Raw genomic sequence first — 26,021 nt, forward strand, 5'->3', positions numbered from 1 at the left:
TCAGTGGTGACAGTGATGATGTCACCGTGGCTGAGACACTGACATCAGTCCACATGGAGCCACTTCTTTAATGTGAGTCATAGCTGGTTCAATATTAGTTCATTCATCACTATTTATCTGAAGTGGACGTGAGCGCAGGCGGTGTGTGTTGTTTGTGGCTGCTCTCGTCCACAGTTTCATGTGAAGCTGCTCTGGTCAGAGAAGAAGGTAATGTCCGTCTGTGTTAAGCTGAGTTCTCTGTTTCTCATTCGGACAAAGCTGATCCTGCCGAAGCGGAACAGTTCAATCACAGCTCAGACTCGTCGGTTTGGTTCACTGTTTTATTCAAGTGTATTTAAAGTACAGCAATGGCAAAAAAAAAAAAAGACAGGTGTGTGTGAATATGTTGCTCAAACGATAAACTGGCATGAGTGAGTACAGAAAATACTTGAAATCTCTCAAAAGGCCATGAAACTGCAGATGTCCAAAGCTAATGGAGTGTGTTTTAACAAATTCAAATTTACAAAAATAAATAAGAGGCCTACAGGCTTAAGAGTGTGTAAATTCAACAAAGAACCACAAAAGACGTGATCTGGATGTAAAAAGGCACTTTGTCAAATTCAACACAGACGTTTTTACCAAAGCATCTAAAAGGTCAAAGCTGAGCACCTGGTGATTTCCTGAGAGACGTGGAGCTTGAAGCGCAACAGGATCCACACCACACACTCCAGACCCCCCAAAAACTACTCTGTATTTAAAGATGCTGACAACAAACTGTCACCGTGGCAATGGAGAAAAAAGTAAAGCTCTGCATAGTGTCCAGGTTTGATACGTGCTCATTCCACATTAATGAATAAATACTGCCTTGGTACCAGAATCCAGAGAATGAAGCTCTGTAGCAGAAACAGAGCAGGGGCATATTCCTGGAACCAAAATCACCCCTGACCAGCTTTCATGGGCCCCTGGAAGTGTGGGGCCCCCTTGATCAAACAGACACCAGTCCTGCGTTAAACATAACTCAGTTGAAACAACATGAAAAAAAACATTAAGGGAAATTCTGTCAGTTGATAATGTGAAGTTGTGCATATTCCTAAAACAGCTGCCAATTAGTCAAATGATGACAAACCAACTGGCACACAGTGAAGTGGGGCTTATTAATAGGGGGTCGACCGATGTGGCTTTTTCCGGGGCAATACCGATTATAACCGATTATTTCAAACAGAGAAAAAGTGTCAAAAGGCTTCAAAAGTTAGAATAATACAAAATCTAAACAAAAAACTTCCTTATAGCACATTTAAAGCACAACAAACATGGACGGAACATCGATGAAGTCCAGTGAGTCGCGCCTGCGGCTGCATCAGAGCCAAAGTAGCACCTTTTAAAAAGAAATGATCCAATCGGCTTAAAAAATGGCCGACACCGGTAATCATAAAACTGTTGAATATTGGCTCTGATAATCGGTCGACCCCATACTTACTAAACCCCGGGGCCACTGCCCGACCTGCGTGGATGGTAATTCAGCTTTGACCACAATAATGACACTGCTGGTTCCGCTCACGTTCATATTGACGGACGACGCCTGCGGCCCGCCGGTCACAGAAGCTTGTGTTTCTGTGGAAATAGATTCATCTGTGAGGGTTTGAATGAAGTGATCCTCTCCTCTAACCTGGTCAGAATATGTTTTCCTACTTTGTGTCTCATTCCATCATAGGATTCCGATACTCTACTGCTGATGAAGGTTGATCAGAGTCCCGATGACTTCTCAAGGCGAGACACAAACGACTATGTTTGGCATTAAAAAAAGAAAGAAAGAAAGAAAATGAAATGACAGAAAAGAGATGGTCACCACTCCAGATCAGAGAATACAGAGCAGCTGAGATGGACCACGTGTGTCCCGTTTGGTCTGGACTAGCTGGTGGGGGCGTCGCCGTCTGTGGGAGCTCAGGGGTCCACAAAGGACACTGCGATGTAGCGGACGCCGGCGGTGGTCGGCAGGCCTTCGTGGTAGTGGGTGAGGCGGCCCGGGTGCATGAGGGCCCAGCCTTTACGGGGAGCCTCAACTGAGCAGTCGTAGCGGAGGAACCTGCAGCCGCCGCCCTGCGGGCACAGCACGACGCGCGTTAACGTTCAGCCGGAGGGTGCGGGTGGTGGTTTTGCTTGTTTTTAGCCCTTTTTGAACAACGTACTTGAACTGATTTTTAAAATAAAATGTTAGTTGACAAAGTGTTGAACGTGTGCATTTTTTTAGTGGGTTTGCCCAAGTTTACTTAAACTTTCGATAACTTCTAGCACCGTTCAGAATGGTTGCGATACTACACACTACCCACATACCCCTGGGGTACAAGTATATAAGGGTCCTGGTTCTGTTCATCCTGACTCACTGCCTCTCAAGCACCAGCCCCTTTGGCCCCTGACTAAATGAATGCCCTTGTTTAAATATGGCCCATGATGGCATCCATTTTCAATTACAACAAGTGATGTAATGTCCGAAAGCTGCATTTGAGTTCTAATACTTTGAGACCACACAAGCATCTGCCCTTCCCTCTTCGACTTGCCTCATTACAGCCACCACAATTTACGCACGTCAATCGAGTTTCCTGCAAAACAGCAATCGGGGCTACGTTTGACTATTGTGACTATACTGTTCGAAAAGCCTCAACATTGTTTGTCACTGTTGGGAAAATTAAAAGCGTTGGCTGGGTGATGCTGATAAATTATGTCGTTTCAAAACTACGCTAAATATTTTACACAACATAAAACTTTGTGTTTCGCTCCGTTGTTCCGTTGCAGAGCTGTGTGCAGCGCTCTTTGCAACGCTGTCGCTCAATCTCTCGTTCACTCGCACACACATGCTTGTGTCGGTGAAACAATGTTAAAACATCCAGATATTTGGTTACTTGACCCTTTATATGAACATTCTCCTACATCCGAATTCAGCACTCAGCGTTTATTGTTATTAAATCTGGTCTATCTGTACAACAGAGTCATGTCAGACTGCAAACACTCTTTAACACTGACAATGTTCTCCTACATTCATCACTTTCACCTCCTTGTGGGCCTTTATTGTGATGGACCTGCATGAAGTGTTGACTTGGAGGCAACTACAAATCATTAAATAAATAACAATAATCAATATTAATTGTAAATGAACATCAGTTAAACGGAAGAGTGTATCTGACATGTTGCTGTGCAAATTGACATTATTGTACACTGAACTTGAGCTGCCTGTATTTATTGGAGCCTGCCCTGACAGTAACATCAGCTTTTATTTGACAAGTAAGCGACATGTGATTTCTAGTTAATGGCCTTTAACAAGCAAAACCACTGGTGTTGTCACTGATCAAACACTGTATATACTAAACCTCAAACATGTTAATGATGATATAGGAAATTCACTATTATAATATACCATCTGCAGAGCTTCACAACTCAGAGAAACAACATTGATGCAACAATGAACACACAGCTCCTGCTCCAGCTGTATGTGTCATGCAAAGAAGACAGAACGTGACACACATGGAAAGTTTGAAACACCAAGGATGTAGATGAACATGCCAGAAATATGACGACATTCCATTTTCAATGATGATGAGGAGGATTTCAGCATCATGCTCCATCAGACCTGAGCTCTTCTATGTTTATGTTCACCTTAAACCCTAACCCTTACTAATGAGTGATTTGTTTGAGGTCATTTCATAAAGGGAGATTGATGTAGAATTGATCTAATATTATCAAAAATATCCTGGTAATAGTATTCTAGCACTTTGAGATTGCTTTTAGCAATGAAAAGTGCTCTTTAAATGAAATTTATTATTATTATTATTATTATTATTATTATTATTATTATTCATTTCTATGTTTTTTTGTGGCAATTTACAGCCATTGTGGCGTTGTGCCCCACAGAATTAACCAGACTGGCTAAAAGTTGTATGTGCAATGTAGAGACCTCCGCTGGTGGGGACTAAACTTATCCCCCCTGGTGCTACTTCACCAACAAACCATCTAAATACCTGAAATAGACATTTTTAAACTAAGTAGAGCGTGTGCAGTGCAGTGTAAACCTCCCTTGCGGACATGTTTGATAATAGGTCCTAGCCTAAAGACATCTACATGACCGTATTCAGTCCTAATCATAGCGCCGCCTACGGCACACAGGGTATGACATGCTTTATACTCTCATGTGCTCCTTCTAACGGCGGTAACTGGAGAGTCAGATCGCCATGACTTGCAGGTTTAACTTAACTGTTTCTTGACAAAAGCCTCCAACAACTGTGTTGTCTCAGCAACACAATTAAAGGGGCAGTAAGCGATTGTGGAGCAATACACGTTTGTAACAATCTGTGAATATTTCCTCACGGTCCGCTAGCTGTGCGCCGGGAAAAAAATCGGGGTTTCCGGCTCAGCCCAGGTGCTATAAATCGAAAGAAACCAAAAGAGCACTGTGTGTTCAGGTTGTACACATCACTCACGACACCTTATGAGACGCGTGAGGTCTCGGCCTAGTGGTTAGTGTGTCGGTCTCCCATACTCGGGGTCACAGCCCGGCCAGGAGAGTAAAATCACATCAACAAAGAGAGAAACAAGGTTTCTCCAAAATCGCTTACTGCCCTTTAATTCTGACCTCAGCTCTGAAAAATGATTGATGAAACATCCACTCATACAGCCCCAGCGGATGCTTTGCTTACCAATTCTCTACATGTTTCCTGGAAAGAGAACAATAAAGACTGGTATGATTAAAACTAATGACTTCCATTTAATGGCTGATGAGACCCAGAGTCTTTTAGTCAGTGAACGTCAGCTGACAGTGCAAAACATGTTGAACCACATAGGCGTATAACCCTTTGGGTGATGAACTAATACTGAATGAATATCAACTTGGGGTGTGAAGTCTGTTTTCTCTACAGTTAATTCCAAAGGACATTGTTAGGAAATGAATGACCCATAAAAAACAAACGTCTCCTCTCTGAGTATGTTAGTTTTGATATTTGGTCTGTTTGTTTTAAATTTGTGGGTTTTCATTTCCTAATATGAAAGGATACTACTGGCCACACACATTGTTAAAAAACATACACATGAATAATCTGTATGACAGTGTGATTTTACTGGGCCACACTGATGATTTATAACTGCCTCATTCAATGTCCAGATACAAGAGAACGTTTCAAACTGTTTGACCAACGACAACACTACGTGTCCTGATGTCTTACGTTCCCTTTACAGAAACAGCTGCTTATGTTTCCTACAACCGACATAACTGCCCTAAATCCTCTGAAAAGCAAAAGGCAAATGGTTTTAGGTCAATATCTTCCATGAACACTTGTGTGTGTGATGGGATTATACGTGGGATAAATAACATTTGCGTGCTGCACTGTGAGTTTTTTATTTTATTTTTCAGAACGCAGTCAAAGCTGTGGGAAGCGTCAGACGTACCAGCGTTTGAACACACTCACCTGGTAATCAAGGCCCACTTGATTGAGTGCAATGTTTATAGTGAATGTGGAGGCGTCGTGGTGTGGCTTCAGAGATGGCTGCTCGTCGGGCTTATATCTAACTACAAAGGCCAAGTCAAACTGAGCCTGCAAACACACAGACAGACAGAAAGGAGTCATGCAGGCATTCGCAGAGAAACCCCCCCCGGGTTGTCAGAGGCAGCCCCCTTTGCAGCTCCTGCTCAGTAAAGACAAGCATCAGCTTCGGTCCTCCTCCCAGCATTCACTCCCAGAGGTGAAGCAGAGAAGCGGAGAGAGAGAGAGAGAGGAGCCGATCCCCTGCATCGGGTCACGTAGCTTCTATTACCTGCCAGCTCCCCCTCATTTACCTGGTAGTCAGTGCCTTTGCTGTTGAGAGCTACGTTAATAGTAAATGTGGAGGCGTCGTGGTGAGGCGTGAGCAGGGGCTGCTCATCGGGTTTGTACCTCACCACAAAGTTCAAGGGGGAAGAACACTGATGAGAGAAGACATGTTGGTGAGCAGAACACACACACACACACACACACACACAGTAGCAGCGGCACAGGGGCCGCGGGAGGGGAGCAACCCATGTCGCTCTCATTTTCTATGGATGGACGACATGACCGCTCCCATGAAGACAAAATATCTGGATCAGTAGAGGACAGAAACCTCCCTCCTCCGATTTAGCAGACGGGACATTGGCCAAGCTAAAAAGTCAAAGTAGACGCCATATATATATATATATACACAGATATAAAAAAGGTGTCTACATTTATCTGTTAAGTTTGGTGGGGACTGGTCAGGATGGGATACTGTGGCTCCATTTTCATACGGTGAGAGGAAGTGGAAACATACAGTCACTGGTCTTCACACGGTCCTCAGCATCGTAAATGATTCATCAGTTATCAAAATTGCGAGCGATTTACACCGATCAGCCATAACATTATGACCACTGACGGGGGTTAGGCAGCGAGTGAATATTTTGTACGGGCACACGGGCCTCAGAAGTGGACCACAGACCGTCTGAGGAAGATGACCTGGTCTGATGAAGCACGCACGTGCTTCGCTTACCTGTGGAAGAGATGGCACCGGGATGCACTATGGGAAGGATGCAAGCTGGCGGAGGCAGTGTGATGCTTTAAGAAACCTGCTGGGAGACCTTAGGTCCCGCCATTGATGTGGATGTTACTAGGACACGTACCACCTACCTAAGCACTCGGTCGAAGTGTTGTTCCCTAAGGACAACGTGCCCTGCCACACTGCAAAAAAGGGTTCGGTAAATGGTTTGAGGAACACAACGAGTTCAAGGCTTTCACTTCCCGTGAATCACCTTCAGAGGTTCAACGGATCAGAGCTCCTGTTGGCGGCAAAAGGGGGGAACTAGACAATATTAGACCAGTGGTCATAATGTTACGGCTGATGGGTTTAAATTCTGTCAGCTCTGGTCTGATCACAGAAATTCTCTCGACAGCATGGCGTCAACAATCACTGCATTTTGATACAAACAACAACAAACAACACAACAACTTATAACGATAAAAAAAGGGTTAAAACAGCAAAAACATTCAACCAAGTCATAAAAGAGCATAAGTCTGGTGACAGTGTGTGAATCAAAGTCTGATTCCTGCCTCCCCAAATACTTACTCCAGAGCCAGAACTGGATTCATCCGCAGCTGGATATGGTGATTATAAAGTAGCAAAGTGGGTGAGGCCACAGGTTTCTGTACTTTAAAGTTGTCTATAAAGAATATATTAAAAGGTTCACAATTTTCCACGTGTCTTAAAACAATAGTCGGGCGTCGCAGTGTTACCTGCCAGACACCTGACATCGACTATTATTATTATTATTATAAACAACTTCTGAAACTTTGAATGGGAAACGTGGTACGAGCACTACAAGAACATTAACCCTGAGGACGAACAAGGACAGTCACTTTATAGGGTTAGAAATCATCCTTCGACCACGAGGGATTCGCTCTGAGGACTTACCTTGGTGTAGTAGCCGGGGTACATTTTCTCTGTGATCGGTGCAATGTACTCCACTAAGAACTTATGCCATTCCTTCTCAAAGTTGATTTGGTTCATGTGGATGTCAATGGTGGGGACATTCTCATAGCCACCTTGGATCCTGTTGTCCTGAAAACACAAAAATGAAACTTAACGTCTTAGAATCTTAATAAAACAGAAAGATTATCTTTCAGCATCTCTGATGTATAATTTCACTGTGCAATCCTGTTCACACTGTATATATGCTGTTTCCATTTTATACAGTGTTTTTATATTTTAGCTTTGGTTACTTACTTATCACGTTTTCACTCATGTATCTATCAAAGCATTATCTTACCTCATCTGAAAAACCTGACAGTCTATCTTGAGAATCTGCCAGGATGGAAGAAGATGAACGACAATGACAACGTACCACAACGCCTCCTCCAGACCACTTCCCAAAGTGTTCCATTTCCTCCACGAGGTGGTTACAGGCTACGTCGGAGAAGATTGGGAACCAGTAGACATCTGGACATGGCTGGTGGACAGGGGACACAGCGCTGAGTCATCACTGAGGGACATTATGTATACAGCGCCACACCAGTAAAATGAAGTGTTTCCATCTGTGCGCAGGATGACTCACAGTTTCTATCAGCTTGTCTTTCATGATGTGAGTGTAGTTCTCGTGGATGTAGCGTTCCTGCCAGTCCTGAAACACACAAACACACACACACACACACACACACACACACACACACACACACACACACACACACACACACACACACACACACACACACACACACACACACACACACACACACACACACACACACACACACACACACACACACACACACACACACACACACACACACACACACACACACACACACACACACACACACAGTTTTAGAACTACGTTCAGAAACAGAGCCGGGTGTCGCCCGTTCCGTTTCCGTCCCCTCTGACTCATTCTTCTTTTGACCCCTCATCCCTTCATCACATCACATGTATTTTCTCGGATTAGACACTTTTAAAGTATTTTCATGTTGTGTTTTACTTCAATAAGGTTATGGTTATGGTTATGGTTATGGTTAGGGTCATCGTAAGGGTTCATTATCATTGCAGACTAAGGTTAGCTTCAAACGACAACTTTTTTCAAACCTATTAAAATTTAAAACATATTGGTTTTTAAAATATTTGGTTTCTCTCTTCTTTCATTTGAATATCTGCCACTGTCAGAGGAAAGAAAACTCCGGAGCAGAAGGTGCCGATGATGCACCTATTACACTGGTCGCCAAGCAACCATTAAAAACGACGAAGAAGAGTGTACAACCGATCACGTAGCGATCTCTTCCTGTTCCTCTCTACATCAGGACATCAGGTCACAGATCAAATGATACGACCACAGAGTCGATCACCGATATTATGCTCACGGGGCTCTGGTAACATGTATACTTATCAACCACCTTGTGCTTATATACTTCTAAAACAACAAATATTTAAACATACATTGGGTTATTTTTGAATAACATTATAAAAATACTTCTCAAGATGAAGTTATAAGGATTATACATATCCTACCATCATAATCCTACTGATCTAATTACTGCTACTGCATAGTCAATAGGCAGCACATCCTGCACCTCCCCCTCACTAGTCACATGAACAGCTGATACATTATCAGATATCTCGTCAAACAGAGTGTCTCACCAATGGGTTTTCAAAGATCTGCCACAGATCATTATGAAGATGGCTGGTCTGATAGTTCTCTGTCGACAGGATACGACCGAAACTGTGCATGTTGGACACGTACATGAAGATTCCCTGAAGAAATTTTTAAAAAACATTATTATCATGGACGATTACACATTCACAATTATAAACATGAGTTTTTGATTAGATCTTCAATTATTCATTGCAAAAAAGCACCATTAAGAGTAACACAGGGACAAAACTCAATCTATCCTATATGTGCAGTTATGATTCTGTTCATATACAGCACATTTACGTTCAGATGCAGGTGTAATGTGGAACCTCTCTCTCTCTTCCACCCACCTTGTTGCGTGCCTTGTGGCAGAACGCCATGTCGGGGTCCAAGATGTGCGAGGTGAACAGCTCGTTGTCGGTGAGCTCCGAGCGCAGGACGTCGGCCTTCACCAGGAACACTTTGGACACGTACGGAACATTCCACACACCCCTGACAAACGACACAGTCTCCGTCAGTTTTAACACCAGCACAGACTGCACTAAAACACATTCAATTCTCAAAATTTGAATCGAATGTTTCATAAGAATATTTCATTATATTTTAATGTTTATATTTGCGTCTGTTAAGTTATGTTCCCTACATATCTCTCACTGTATTTTATAATCACTGTGCGTATATGCGAGGTTCTGTAAGGGCGACATTGGCTCTTCAGTCTCGACTGTCAACAAAACGACTGTTGCAAAACACATTGCTCAAATCTTACAGAAATGAAAACTTGAAATTTGCTGGGCTTACTAGGATTTTTAAATGAAGTGTGTGGTAGAAAAAGCGCTTTGTCTAGAAGCCTGTAAATGTCAGTAAATGTACTGTAAAGCGCTATAAGAGGTCAATAAGACTACAAGTCATATATAAATGCAGTCCATTAAATAATTGTTCTAAAAAATGATGAGTTGACACACCTGTAGGTCATTTTCTTCAAAACTCGATTAAAAACAATCTAATGTAGTAAGTTGCCTTGAAAGTTTTCCAAACCTCTTCATTTTTGCAGTAAATGTTTATGCCACTTACACTCGGCGTCCTTGAACGATGTCCACGTAGTCCTCCGACCGGGCGTAGTAGCCATCCGCGCTGAGCGCTCCCCAGAAGTTGCTCCACAGACGACCGTCTCGAGTTATCATCGGCGCCACGATAGGACTACAGAACGACGGAAGGAGTGTTATCATATCTCTTTATGTCACCAAAGACAGTGATTAAGAATGTAACAAGAGACAGACTCTGTGCGGTTGTGAATGGAGCAGCCCCAAGACATCAGACAGTGCAACATTGTCATTGTTGATTTAGGATTGATAAATATACTTGCAGGTTTTGTTCAATGAGGATTTTGAGCGTGTTCTCATTCTTTAAGACCACTTCTATGTCCAGGCTGAAGAAGTAGTCGCAGTCCTCGTCCTTCCGGCACATATCACTTAAAGGAGGGAAAGACGCAGACAGATCAGCATGTTACACTGGAACACACTCACTGTGAATTTCAGCAACCAATGGCTCTCTAACACTGTGGTCATGACAACGGTACCCCACTCAGAGGTTCCCACAAATACGTTTTGGATAGAAAAATAGAAAGATATTCCTAGTAGCCGCTGTATTACAATTATCATTTATATTTACTTTAACGAAAAGGGATGAAAGTATCAAAGTCTTAAATGAACTTTAAATTTAAGATCTCCTCCAGACATGTTCTAAAATGTATACTGTACACTCATGTGTATGTTGCCTCAACCACAAACTTCAGTTACCAAGTTAAAATAATAATCGATTCATTTGTTCAAGTAGTTCTTATGTTCTTAAATTCTCTGATTTCAGCTTCTTAAAAGTGAACATTTTCTGGTTCTTTGCTCCTCTATGACAGTAAACTAAATATCTAAAACAAAAACATCATCTTGATATTTTGGGAAACACGATGGACCAAACAACTAATCCATTAATTAATTGGCAGATTAAACGATTATGAAAATAATCGTGAGTTGCAGCCCTAATAACGACGTTGTTGTTTCCATCATTAAGTCGGTGCATGTGCAAATATTATATTTCCACAGTTTAACTACAATCCACGAGATGCTTTCTACTCCACTGTTCAGTCTGTTCTCAGTGATTGTGAAATGGAGCCACAGTTTTAGACACTGACAGTACAGAGGACCGACTGTCTTCATGAAAAAAACAGATTCAAAATGAAGACTGAATTAAATAAAACTCAAAACATTAAAGCATGTTCTATTAATATACGCCACTTTATGCCACTCAGTCTCCTAAGAAACATTTTGAACTCATGGAACTCACAAGACCAGGTTGCGGGAGGCAGCTCCATCCGTGTCCGTGACGAGCCTGGCGTCCTGGTAAAGGCTTCCGTGATCCTGCAGGAAAGAGCTGACCTGAGGCTCGTGATGAGCTTCCTGGATGGAGAGGAGAAACACACAGAAGCCAGAAGAATTTCGTTAGCTTTTACAGTTTCCTCTCCGATACGTTATCACGAGCAATGTTGTGCAACCTGTAGGGTGTTTTTGCTTGTGACTGTATTTATATAGAGCTTTTCCAGTCTTATCGAACACCCAAAGCCCTTTACAGAACAAGTCACATAATAAACAAAATATTAGGCATAGCAGATTATTTTGATATACTTTAAAATGTGACTGGAGGGGTTCTTTAAGTGTCTCGCCCAAGGACACTTCAACCTTCTGGTTAGTGGACGAACCTCGGTATCTCCTGAGCCACAGTCGCCCAGTGGCCAAGTTAGCAAAGAGCCTTTATTTTGAAGCACATGACGGGAATTTTTTTTTGTCTTTTCCTCCAATTGTAACTGTATGTGCAATGGTTTTCAGCACAGCTCTAAAATCTGTCTTTTTGCTGATGGGAGAATCTGAGCCACTGCTCTGTCAAATAAAAGATGCAAAAAGCTAATATTTATTAAATCTATTTGGTTAGGGTTGCCATACTGTCACGTCTTTCAAGATCCGTGTCCCGATTCCCAACAAATATCTGTAAAACACTAATATGTCCTGGTTTTGGACAGTCTCTGTCCCGGTTTCATCCAACTGAAATAGCAAAACAATGCAACATGCTTGCAACAATGATTTGTCTGTTTTAACCGAGAGAAAAACATCAGGAGTTTACAGTATTCCTTCGAAGCTTCCAATCATATTAAAACGTGCCATCATAAGCAGTGGGTACAGGCTGGAAGCAGCACTGTTCCGCCGGTCGCAGCCAACTTCCACTGGCCGCTCAGGACGGTACCCTCTGCTTCTCTGTCCTCTCAACACATCGCCATGACCTGAAACAGCCACCAGGGGGTAGATGGACTGATGTGACTGAATGAACCAACATTGAGACAGTTGCAGTTGCTCTGCATCCTTGATAAAAATGATTGTTGAAAAAAAATCAAACCCTGAAAATGTTAATTACAGATTGAAATCCCTGTAGTTTCATGCATTTCTGTTATTTGGTTTACATGTTTATATTAAAATTATAGGCCACTGTGTTGTGTACTGTTTTAGAATAGAAAAAAAAGAAAAGTTGAATGGTTTTTATGGGTTTTTTTTATGTATGGGACACAGAGATACCCCATTTATTTATATATATTTATATTTTTGGGCTTACCTCGTTTTGTTGGGGGGGGGGAGCTGACAAAGAATGTGTGACAGTGATTATAAACAAATTAATATGTTCTATTACACCGATGCAATCCTTGTGTTTTGTGTTTACTGGTGTTATGTAATTACGTTTTTCAAAAATAAAGTATTGGTTGACTTTGGGCGAGACGATTTTTCATATGCTGAAGCGCCATCCATGGTGGTGAATGGGGCGCTGATTAAAACTGAACCACAAGCTCATAAAACGCGGGTTTGCTGTAGGATTACAGTGTCCCAGTTTGGAGGTTTGAAATATGGCCACACTATATTTGGGACAAAACTGTCGAAGCACTACAGTTCCAATCATCCTTTGGGTGAATAAAATGTATACGTATGCAATTATAATTTTATCCTGGAGTCGGTGAGTTTGTTTTGTTTTTAGTCGTCTACTTAGTTTTGATGAATCTGCTCCATTAAAAGTCAAGCTGCATTAGGAAGAATTCATTTACACTGATTCCATCACCCCTGAGTGTTAGATGCACTGTGTGTGTTTAGATAAACTGAACTGTGATTCTTAGAAGAAGTTTTGAAAAAACTCAACAAAAAAACATAAAAGGGTTCGATACACTTCTCTTGACTTGTCTCTAAGTCAAGAGAAGTGTATCGAACTAAAATCCCAAATGTTTTTTCTTTGGCACAGCTCAGCTGTTGACTTTATTATTGTTATCTTGTTGATAGGTGTTGATTGTTCTTATCCATGTGGTGATGTATTTATTTGAATGTACCGTGCATAGGCTTGCTTTCAGATGAAGTTACTTTGCTACAACAGATCCAACCAAGACACTCAACAGGGTTGTTAGAGAGAAGTTGGTGCATTCATCCTGCTCCTGTTACCTGGCTGTGAATGACGAGTTTGAGCCTGTTCTTGGGGTACTGCAGCTTCAGGAGGCGTTCGAAAAACACTGTGACAAAGGGGGAGGGCTGCTGAATGAAGATGCCAATCACCACCAGTGGGTATTCACTCTCCTGTGGGGAAAGAAAACAGGCGTCACGGAGAAATGGGACTTCTGTCACTGATTTTTCTCATAAAACGGATTGAATGCAGTTGTGGAAAATCTTCTTGCCAAGACAACTTGTCGCTCAAGGGGGGTGGTCACCAAGGTAACATACCTTAAGAGCTGTGAGAGGGTGGAGATCGTCATGACACACTGTGCAGCCGGTCTCAAATGTCCACGTGTTGGGGATGTAGTTTCCCAGGTAGTTGATCTGGAGCTGGAAAACAAATACATGTTATCACACCTGACTGGTTTTACATTACAATGCATTCATTTTGCTGACGCTTCTGTCCAAAGCAACTTATGCCGAGTTCACACTATGTGATTTTAAGCCAGATTTTCCGCTCGCCGACAAATCCTGAAGCTGCGGCAAATCGGAGGAAATCAACGTGAAATCGGGGCTCGCAAATCGGCACTCGGTCGCTGTGTGTGAACAAGCGACGATTCGATCAAAGTGAGCCCATCGCTGTGACGTGACAGGCAGTGAATGCATCGACCTCGCTGCCTGTCACTGGACACTTGTTACAACGGAAGTTAAATACAACCACATCAATCACAAAGCTCACTATGTTTTTGCAGTTAAAGCACAGTTTTACTGTTAAAGTGAACAGAAGATCCATCAGGGTGGGTGAGGTGGTGGTGTACATGTTTGATTGACAGCTGAGCCGCCAGAGGCACCAGGAGACTGTAACTAACCTGTGGTGTCGAGGAATGAACGACACAGCTGCGTGTGACTGCAACAAATGTAGGAAACTTTCTAAGCTGGTCATTGTGCTGAAGCTGAACAACTAATCAGCCTTTTTATTGATGTGCCTCAACATATGTGCTCTGTAAATCTGCAAATCACTAATTCACAAAGTCTGAAGTTCTCTCTTCAGACTTTGTGAATTTGATATATTCTGTGTCTTCGGGCTTCGTGGTGGGCTGCAGTCACCCAAAAGAAAGCTATTTATCCAACTGTAGAGATGGAGACCTCATTGCGACACAGCCAATCAAATCTGTCATTAAGCAGGAACATCGGCGTTGCATCTCTAGCAGCGTCATCAGGCTGCTGTGATCAGCAAGAGAAGGGGGAAAGTGTGTGTCGATAGGTCAGTACCTTGGTCGGCCCATTCCCATGGACGATGACGGGCAGGGTGTCGTACAGCACGTTTCTGGCTCGGACCCGAGCATCCTCAAACTTCAGTACCACCTCATCTGGAAACAGATGACAACACACACACAAACACAACTGTAAGAGACAACAGAGACAGCTGTATGCAAAACCCCACAAATGTAGAACTTAGTAAACCTCCCTTAACCATATCTGTGTGGCAGCTAGTGGCACAAGAAACACTGCAGAGGAAGGAGGTACGTCTGCAGGCAAGAACACGGTACTAACAACCAGATAAGTATGAGCTCGTTCATTGGTCCGCCGCTTGCGCATGCGCGTTGTCACGTCTCCTGGAATTCAAAAGATGGCGGGCAACGGCGTAACGTCTCACCTATTTTCTTTGATTTTACACTTTTGAAGCTATTAAATGCTGCTTTTCATTTGGTAACGGTTAGGGTTGTGGTTGTGGTTGTGGTTAGGGTTACACTGCATTTAACATCAAATGACAACTTCTTCCGAACCTATCAAAACGACAGCACGATTATAAAAAAGTCATCACATCTACCGCTCTTCTTTCACTTTTCCGCCACATTTTAATGTCTGCCACTGTCAAGGGACAAAGGGAAAACTCCGGAGCAGAAGGTGCCGATAATGTGCCTGTTGCGCTGGTCGCCAACCGCCATTAAAACGACTAAGTAGAAGAGTTTACAACCAATCACGTTGCGATTTCTCAGCTGGTTGTGGCCCAAGAACATGGCCTCAACCAGAGCTCAGAGATGGAGTGAAGAATGGATTCCATTAACTATCAGTCAGAGAAGGAAAGTGAAGGAGAAAAGAGGTTCTACAACAGGACCAAAGTAGATCCAATTATCCACGAACTACATCAGACAGTGCTTGCAAACTGTGAAATCTACCAACGGGCGGCTGGGGTTGGTGAGAACTGGGAAGGGTACCGAATCCCAGTATTAAACGGGCACCGGGGCTAAAGCATGAAAGACTGTAGCACCGATTAGCTCCGACATTGAAGAAACGGATGCATTCGTCTACGACTTTTCACTATTCCCAAACCTGAGGAGAGATCTGTGAGGGCAGGGGGCGGGGCCAGCTCTCACTGCATCGGCTTCTTTTTTCGAGACCTGGTTTTCACACAGTCTATGGGTTCGACTCGTTCTGGCACAGTATTCAGGATCTTCTGTCCGAGTAGCGATCACATTCGGAGGAATTCTACCCACTACCTGAATTCACACAAACAGCCGCCGAACAGGCTTACGACAACACTTTGCTCCAACCAGTTCCACTGAGTGTGGTATTTTCTTCCCGTCGTACAGCATATATTCTTTAGAGCACCTCTCTAGTCTCAACGACCAGGTGGTTGATATCATCCACCCATTCGTTCACATATCCATACATTTTATGTAGCACTCGTCTCCTCTCAAATCCCATTCATATGCTGATAGCACATCAGTCAGAGGCAATAAGGTTTTTTTTGTATTCATGCCCAAGGACACATCGACATGTGGACTGGAGGAGCTGGGGGTTCCAACCATTGACCCGCTGTGGCAGAACCTCCCAAGCACAGGTGCCCACCTCTAATCAATAAAATATGTCATTTATCCATTTTGCATTTTTTTCTTCTTCAGCCGGGAACCTGGTGCCCTCAGGTTGCAGGGTTAGATGGACGTCAGATCCCTCCCCCTGCTCCTCCTCAGCTCCACCCTCTTCTTCAAATACGGTCCCTTCACTTCACCAAGATGGCGACGACCAAAACAGCAGATCACAAACCAGTGGGTTGTCACTGGGGGCCGACATGTTCCCTTGTGTGTCAGTGGGCTGTGAGGGCAGTAGATGAGTCTATATTTGGTCCAATGTGTTACAAAAGAATGCTATTAACAAATATAAATACTGGAACTAATGTTGTGGCTCATGGAAAAATGGAAAATCTACTAAATAAGTTATAAATAACACAACTGATGGTTCAGAAGGAAGTCCACATATATACACCAATCAGACACAACGTTCAAACAACTTCTAGTATAGTGGCTGAGCGGTGTATGTAGAATAAATGATGAAAAGAAGATTGTTAGTAGAAGAGCTCACAGAGTGAAGATCTGTTGGGGGGGGGGGGACACACCATTCATGCCCCAGACCGTCCACGTGTTCCATGTGAGCTTTGGCACATCCGTCTCATAAATTCCTTTCTCAGGGGAAAAAGAAAAATCCTGCAGAGAGTTTGGCTCATGTTTAAACGTGCAGCTCCGCCAGAAATGCTGCGTGTGTTAAAGCCTTTGAGGTTTAACTTTACAACGGCCACAGTGATGATGCAGCAGCAGCACTACGGTACATTTCATTAAACCAGATTAGTGATCAGATAGAAACGCAGGGCTCAGCAACACACAACGACAGCAGCAGGCTTTCTGAAAGAGTTGTAACTAGTGGGAATTTTCCATAACCGTGGGAGGACAAGTCGTAACACAGGCAGCTACAAAACAAAGACGTCCTTGTTATGTTGAGGGGAAAGTGTGTGAGTGTCAGACAGTCGGGACCGTGTACCTACTAATTGTATGTTGTCTATCAAAATTAGAGCCCGACTGATTTTTGGGGGCTGATGTTGACACCGACACTAGGGAGAAGAAAATTCTGACTATATATATTCTCTAAAACTGTCAACGATTTCTAAGATGTTGTTATCAAACCCAAAGAAACAAAGAAGACAAAGAAATGGAACCGAGGAGGCTTGATATCTTACAATTTAACCTTAATCTTTTATCATGACTAACTACAAATAAATAGAAAACACAAATAGAACAACATATAGAACTTGAATTCAGAAAATATTAAAAACATTATTGAACACCAATGTCTGTGAAGGCTCAAATTAGAGCTGCAACAGTTAATCCATTAATCGATTTGTAATCGACTACTAAATTAATCGCCAACTATTTTGATGATCGATTAATCGGTTCAAGTAGTTTTTATGAAAAAAAAATGGAAAAATTCTCTGATTTCAGCTACTTAAATGTGAATATTTTCTGGTTTGTTTGCTCCTCTAAGACAGTAAACTAAATATCTTTGGTGTGTGGACAAAACATCATCTTTTTCACAATTTAAAGACATTTTATGGGCCAAACAACTAATCGATTAGTCTTCAACGAATCATGTGACGTCTGTTGAGCGACGTGAAAAGGAGACGTCTGTGATGAGGATTCCACAATGTCTGTGAACCAGTGTTTTCGTTTTGTGGCAGAAATGTGAAAATATCAGGTACTTTTAAGATAAGATAAGATAATCCTTTATTTGTCCCATAATGGGGAAATTTGGCCGTTACAGCAGCACAGTGGTCAGAATATAGAAGAAATAGTAGAATAGAAAGAAATTTACAGGAATTTAAAAAAAAAATTCCTACAAAATATGAAAAAATATAAAAATATTAATAATATTAATCAAATGCTCGCCTTGGTTGTTTACAAAAGTCGCTTCTCCTGCGTCACGGTATAAACCCCGCCCATTATCAGATAATGGGTTGGGATTGGACCGGCAAGTTTTCTGACGGAGGGAGTCACTTCCAAATGGAGGAGGTCCAGTAGTATTCCGGCAAAGCGAATTTAAATGAGCTCCCAGAATTCGTCTGGGTCCTAGGCTAACTGACAGAAGCATAATGAGTCCCACTGAGCAAAAATGATGTCACTCTAACAACACCACTTTGTGTACATCATGTTATACTGTGTCTGTTGCGCTTTGGGTGGATACACTACGCACAACTAAAAACACTTTGTTGTAGCATCCGTTTCGCAGCTCCCCTGTCGGATGGTGTTAGCTCAGGTGGAACATTGTGTGTAGCGATTCGTTCCTCTCATCAGGTGTGAACAACAGTCACGTTTAAAAAGAAACCAGCGATTGAATGAAGCCACGCTTGTGGCGAGTGTGTGACTGCCGCCAACAATCACAGTCATCTTATCATCCAGATGTCCCCTTCTGGATGAAAAGAACTAATCATTTCAAACGTGTTATTGGAGGTGTGCACTTAACATTTCTAACATAGCAGAGACCTCTGCATCCATCGAACTATACACCGTGCGCTGCAGGATGCTTCAGCTCAGGCAGAGTCTGCTTCACTGGCTGGAATAAAATCTGAGGCACTCACCAAGGGCTCCGTGCAGGTTCTGGAACAATCTGCATTTGTTGTCCAGGGTGATATTTATGGATTTCTGAAACATGGAAGCACACCGTCTTCACTGTTCATATCACAAGCATACATTTCCCAGAGCCATAACGGGGTGTATTCACCATAATGAATTTCCATCAGCACGGTAATAAAGATCAATTAAAACTCCTCTGCACCTCCGGCAGATGTTTCAAATTTAAAACCCTATCTGGAACAGAGAGAGTTTATGCTGAGCTACTGGAAGGTTTTAATGTGAAACATCTGTGCACAAAGTACATCTGTGCACTAAGTCACACACTGCTCAAACACACAGCAACACGCATGTGAAACTGAAATGAACATCTAGTTATCTCTTGCAGCTACTAGTTGAACATGTTATGGCACATAATGAGAGTTACCCCGTGTAATGTTTGATATATTACAATAAGTAGTTCTTGTATAATGAGAAATATGATCAAAGTAGGAAGTGAACACATCAGTGTTACAAACTGTACTTTTTTCGCTGGGTCGATGTAAATCTTGGTGAAGAACAGCTGGTCACTCTCAGCGTCTTCGCCCGTCCAATCAGAGACCAGTTCTCTGATGTTGGGGAGGTAGCCGATGAAACCTGAGGACACAACGAACCCAGAGCGAGAGACACAGAGCGGGTCAAAAAAATATCAATGTGCAAAAATTGTCTGAATTCTAGAATTGTACATCAAACACCTATTTTCATTTCCACGGTGAACATGAACTCTGTCACATTCAGTCAACAGTTTCCTGCCAGCTTGTGTTTATGACTGCTGACTGCAAACTACAGACCTGCTGTTTACATGCTATAAAAAGAAATGGCCATGCTCCTTCCTACAAAACAAGAATTCAGTGAGAGCCCAACCAGTGTCTTGTAAACATAAACCTGTTGAGGGATGGGGATGGCAGTATCAAATGGTGTATTTTGTGAGGAATGTGTGAGAAGAAAGGTCACCAGAAAGTCACAGGTCAAGCATTTTCACTGCTGAGACTGAACGCTGACACTGTTCCAGACAGAAAAAAAGTAAACTCGTCTTTTTTCAACTTGACAGTGGGAGAAGAGAAAGTCGGCTGTGTGCATTAACCTCACTTTCTCATATGGACTTCAGTAAATGTCTGGAGAATCAGGTCCGAACGAACACTGCACAAAGTTGTCCTTTCACAACTGGAGGTGGCCGGTGCGAGACCTGACTAAAAATACGAGCATTTAATGTCAAGTTCAACTGATCTGGACATCTGCATTCCCACATACAGCTCCTCTGGGTGATGTGTAGAAAAGTTCAGGATTGTGTGACAGCAACTCGTGTTCGTTATAAGGTTAACTGCAGGCAGGGCCCGGAGTGGGGCCACCTAGCGCGGGAGCTTCAGGCCCAAGACCGCACCACAGCTTTTTTTCCAATATTTGCATTATATTTGCAAATTCTATGATTCGCTATATATGGGGAGATACAAATAAGCTAATATTTCTATTCATTTGATATTTTGATTGCGAATAGGTTGAAAAAACTATAAAAGCTGATATTAGCCTTATAATTACACTGCCATCTTGAAACATTTGGCAGCGTCCTCCTCCAATGACCTTTTTTTCTTCAACCTGGCCTCTTTCCACTCTCCATCCTCGCTGACGCTGATCGTCGCTGATCTATTTGGAAAAGACGAGCTATAAGGACCCAACCGACTCTACCTGGGAGGGGAGAGCTCCCTCAGATGGTACAACCCATCTGCTCTGTTGCCATGCAGAGGCTGGGCTGTCAGTGAATTTTAAGCGAAGATAAAACTAACGGGACAATTGTCCAAAGTTTTTTTTTCTGACCGGCCCAAAAGTGAAGTGAAAGTAAAGCGGACCACCGGGAATTCTCCCGATTCTCTCGATTACCCAACTGCAGGAACCATTGTCACAAGCCCAGGTCAAAATCAAACCTCGCATGACGAAACCAACTTTCTGACAAACACTTTGTTGTCATGTGTCAGGGGCTTTTATTACTTCTGCCGTTGTTGACTCCCAACAACATCCATCACTGCACACTTTGGCAAAACATTTTCTGAACATCTCTCTCTCTCTCTGACCACGGAGCATTATTGTATGAGCAACTAGGAGTAAGAATGTACAAAAGATGAATTTCCTAACAAAGTGACACCAATGACGGGACAGATGGACCTACCCCCTGAGCCCAGGAACCTGTTGCCCTCCCTGACGTGGGGGTGTTTGTCCTCCAGGTGTCTGTCGGGCCAGATCAGGCTCTCGGAGGAGAACACCACCTTGTGTTGGGCCTGCTGGAACTTCTTGAGCAGCTCTTTGGGACCCGAGGCAAAAACCACATCATAGCTGTGTGAAACGGAGAGAGAGAAAAATAGAAAACTTTTACTGTGGTGTGTGGCTCCACTGTGTGTGTGTGTGAAGCCAGTGACATAATTCAATTAAATTGAGGGCTTGCCTTTATAAGAAGACGCCGTTCTTTACTTTACAGAGTTAAGTTGCCAGTGGTAGTGTTTACTGGCACATAAGGAACTGTTCGCATAAAAAAGCTCATCATACTTTCTCGTAGTACTCTCTCTCATACTCTCGAATGAAGGATTAGCTTATCTAATCTCTTGATCTCCATTCCCCGGGTGGTTCACTATAAGAATCATTACATGTCACAGTACATACAATTTCCCACATACTACTTTACATCACTTTTGAGGCTGCATAAAAGATTTAGTTCAACCTTTCAGGAGACAATTATTTAGCTTTTATTTTCAAGGAGTGTGATGGTCCGTCGACAACACAAGAGTAGAGTGCAAACCTCCGCCAAGGCCCGACAGTCCCTCTTATGAAACCACATCTAAATCCGCAAGATCCAGATTTTTATCTGGATCTGCACCAGATTGCACACACTCATAGATATCAGTCCCCTAATATATCCAAGATTTTTCTTCTTCAAGATCCAGCCAGGCATTATTCCCAGGGATATCCCGATCTAACAATGTTAAAAAATGAATAAAAAATGATCTGAATCCGCCCTTTGCCAAATTGAATGGCTACTGTCTTGGCCCATGTCCCATCCTTCCACCAAGTTTTGTGGAAATACTGTACGTTAAGTAGATTTTGCATATTCCTGCTAAAACTAACAAGCAAATTGACAGGAAGGGGGAAACAACACCCCCTTGGCGGTGGAAATAATCTCCAACACCAACTCCTCAAACTGAACTATACTGAATCATGTTGTCACTGACTGAATCTGGTGACTGAGAGCACTGTTGTCAGCTCAGCTTCGGTGCAAAGTATATCACTCACCTGCCAACCGCAGCAACTATCATGAAGTGACACATCTGTTGTTAAATTGGCAGCTGTTGAGCTGTTACTGTTATATGAACAACGCTTACAGAGGCCGAGGTTTTCAGTGACCTGATACAGACTGAAGTTCATCACACTCAGCACCAAACAGCACATGCCACAATTATTTGCAAATCTTTGGAAAGGGTTCAGCAAACCCTCCTTTAAGTGGGACGCTGTTACTCTTCATTATCTGCCGTCATATGCGAGAAGTGCCGTGGACTCTCTCTACCTGTCGATGAAAAGAATGATTTTCTCCTCATCCTTCATCTCCTCCAGAGCCGCTTTGAGGAGTCGCACTTTCTGGCCTCCTCCTGGAGCTGTCGTGTAGTCGCCTCCGCTCCATTTCTGACCCCGACCAAGAACCTTAAAACATACATACATGCATACATTTACTGCAATTTGGGGGGGGGGGGGGGGGGGGGGGGTAAATATATTGGATTTATTCTTCAATCGTCTTCATCTTTTCTGGCACTGAAACAAAAGATTTACTTAATTGTTAAAACTAAAACAAGACTTTTGGATAAATGTGACTCAAATGCTTTAAAAAAAACAAAACATCATCAAAACAAAATGTTGCCCATCCAACACAGGGGTGGATTTGTTTCCTTTGAAAGAATAGATAGAGAGGCTTTCGTGTCTAGACAGCAGAGAAGGGGCCTTGCTGTAGGGGTTCCTACCTTGACAGTGTAGTTGAAGTGTTTCGCTGAGCTAAGGAAACGCCTGAAGCCATCTGTCTCTTTGGTTGCAACAGTCACAACGAGAAGTTTCTCTGTGAAACAGAACATTGTAGAGGAATTCAGAAATGAACCCTAACCCTAACCCACTTGCCTCAAGCACGAATCTACCCAGAGGTACCGCCACGACTGACAGTCTCTGAGATATATGTCTTAGCTGTGCACAGTGGCAATCTTGTCAGACAGTAACTAGGCCAAAAATAAAACTATAAAGAAGAAGTTTTAACTCATCAAATCCCAGATGTCCCTGTGTGTGTTTATGCGTCATGATCAGAGAACTAGACTTTTACACAGGCGCCCACTACAAGGCAGAATTCCCGGCTCATCCCCGTCCTTGTGCAAGACCCTGAACCCCAAAGTGCCCCTGTTGACTGAGCCGGCAGCGTGTGAAAGAGATGCATGACTGAAAGACAATGCACTAGAAGCGCAGTGTGAATAGGTGAATGTATTTTGGCCCCTTATTAGTCACTATAACTCACTTATCAATGCTGTGTTCTACATGAAGTTTAAAGAGTAGGCAGCATTAGAACAGGAACCAAAGTAGTGGTGAACACACTCTGTGTTTTTTTACATTGACTATGTATAGCACGTTGCAAGTTTTAACATGTTGGGTTCACATGCGTCATGCATGGGATGCCTTTGCGTCAAGCAGAAGATTCAAGTGAACAGGTCAGGTGATGGTGAAAAGGAATAATTGAAGGAGTGGATGCTGATTCAGGGAGACGGAAACCGTGGATGTCTTAAGTAGAAGTATTTATTATAAGAGCTCAATATATATATCAAGGAGATTTCTGGTTCATTTACACAGATCAACAAGGTGGTCAGTGTATGGCGCCCCAAGACAATCTGCCTGTTCCCGGTCTCTGTAGTGTGTTGAGTTCAGTGTTATGTCCTCATCTCCAAGACTATGACACCTCGAGAGAGACTTCAGCTGCTCGATGATTGTTGTGGCTTGCCACAGACAGGTTGACCTCGCTTGGTGCCTGAGAAGACTCGTCTTAACAGTTTCTCAGGGGAGGATAGACAAAATTCCACGACACACACGACAGACAAAGTAACATCTCCAGGGTGATGGATGTCCGTCTGGGGAGTCTAGTTTCAACCTTGTATGGTGTAATCTAAACTTGTGTGAGTTCCCAGTGTAGTATGTAAACTCTTGTGTTGCTCTGCCCGTGGCCGAACCTCCTCACAGCGTGCAGAGGGCATCGAACCAGATCTGTAATCAACAGCGTCAGAACTGCGAACCATCTGATCCACGTGTCTGAATTCAATCGTCTTCCTAAAGACGAAACTCGTCCATCAGCTCACGAATCTACTCTGACCATCAGTTACATGACAATAGACCACATTTATTAAGTGTTATTAAGGGAGAATGACCATTCTTGTGACAGTAAGCGTATTAAGATTCATAGACAACAGCTTCCTTATCTACTACCAATTAGAGCCCGACCGATATGGATTTTTGGGGATATTTGGGAGTACAAGATTCCCGATACCGACACATTGGCCGATAGATACATTTTTTAAATCTGTCAGCGATTCCTCAGATGTCGCTATCAAACCTTTTTGACAAAGAAATGTAATTGAACCTTGACAGAATATAGAAACATTTATTTTTTTACATAAAATGTAAATGCAAATGCACATTTGAAGGCTCAAATCAGTCGGCCGATAATATGGGTCGGGCTCTTGAAATACCGGCCGATATCGATGTGTCTGTGAGAGACTGATCTCGGCCCATGTTATCGGCCGACTGATATATCGGTCGGGCTCCACTCACAATGAGCAGTAATTGGGAGGTCGTTAATGGCCACGTGGTTGTAGAATACAACATTAATAGGTTCATTATAATGACTATTACAGAGACACTGTGCTCCTTGGCGAATATGTGGAACGTTTTCATCATTCATTTTCCATACATCATAAACAACCAGACATTTGGCCAAGGGATGGACAGACTCTTGCCATAGATGTCATAACCGCTGATACACTGATAAAACCTAGTGTCCCTGAACACAGCAGTCTGACGACACTAGAAAGTTTCTCTCATTCATTTTTTCAATCTTTACTCCAAATAAAGTTCCCCCCCCCCCCCCCCCCCCCCGTTTCTGTCTACAGGCGCGTCGCTGAGGAACATTCTCGAGTAAGACGGAAGCGCATCAGGTCCAACTTCCCCTGAGGGAGGCGACGCAGGAAAAAAAGAAGTCTACGGGCGATTTATGAGAGAGTGGAAGAGCCTAGAAAAAATAGAGCTTCAACACTAAAGTCTCGTTTTCACCCCACACGTTGACGTTGCGTAGCTCGTTAGCCTAGCCCGGAGCTAGCGCCGGCGTCAATACTAATATCAGCGCCGAGGGCTCACCGGTGAGGAGACGGCTCACCGGTGAGGCGACGGCTCACCGGTGAGCCGACCGGCCGAAGCCCCGTCCACGTCAGCGGCTCGGAGGTCCTCCTGCCGACGGTCCGCCGAGCCCTCTCGTACTCACACGGTCACGAGTTAGTCAACTTAATACGAGCGTTCGACAAATCACAGCTTTCCCCCGTCCAGCCGACACGTGTAGCCCGTGGGCACGGTCGGGACGTCGGGGGTCGCCCGTCCCACACGCGACACCCGCCGGGTGCAGAGCCCGGACTCACCTTGGGGGATTGGCTGCTGCTCGCAGCTCGACGGAGGGGCGAGGGCGCAGATCAGAAGCCCCGGGAACAGCAGCAGGGACCACCGGCTCATTTCCGCTGCCGAGTCGCGCCAAGACGAAGAAGAGTCGACTGAGCACGGAGCGCGTCTCCAGCTGATCGCGTCTGAGGAGGCGAAGATCGAGGGCGAAGTCTGCAGAAGTGCAGTCTCCCACTGCCAGGACCGCCTCCTCCTGTGTCTGTCTGACCACCCCCCAGCCCCCCA

At 43.5% G+C, this 26,021-nt stretch overlaps 1 protein-coding gene across 2 annotated transcripts; it reads right to left on the bottom strand.

The window, feature by feature from the left end:
• Window positions 1–306: 306 nt before the first annotated feature.
• plod1a (procollagen-lysine, 2-oxoglutarate 5-dioxygenase 1a) lies at window positions 307–25,998 on the bottom strand. 2 transcript variants are annotated; one of them, XM_035643767.2, is made up of 19 exons: window positions 25,760–25,998; window positions 23,066–23,157; window positions 22,618–22,751; window positions 21,232–21,395; window positions 19,555–19,667; window positions 19,040–19,103; window positions 14,905–15,002; window positions 13,921–14,022; window positions 13,645–13,776; window positions 11,465–11,577; window positions 10,491–10,595; window positions 10,199–10,324; window positions 9,478–9,619; window positions 9,133–9,246; window positions 8,060–8,125; window positions 7,850–7,954; window positions 7,420–7,566; window positions 5,430–5,555; window positions 307–2,076 (listed from the first exon to the last, which is right to left on the bottom strand). In XM_035643767.2, exons 1-19 carry the CDS (start codon window positions 25,848–25,850, stop codon window positions 1,921–1,923), a joined length of 2,190 nt encoding a protein of 729 aa, XP_035499660.2. In that variant the 5' UTR covers window positions 25,851–25,998; the 3' UTR covers window positions 307–1,920. The 2 variants fall into 2 exon arrangements, with proteins under 2 accessions (XP_035499660.2, XP_035499661.2); XM_035643768.2 differs by lacking the exon at window positions 5,430–5,555 and adding an exon at window positions 5,798–5,923.
• Window positions 25,999–26,021: the final 23 nt, after the last annotated feature.

Source organism: Scophthalmus maximus, chromosome 3 (assembly GCF_022379125.1).
Source record: "Scophthalmus maximus strain ysfricsl-2021 chromosome 3, ASM2237912v1, whole genome shotgun sequence".
Lineage (NCBI taxonomy): Eukaryota > Metazoa > Chordata > Actinopteri > Pleuronectiformes > Scophthalmidae > Scophthalmus > Scophthalmus maximus.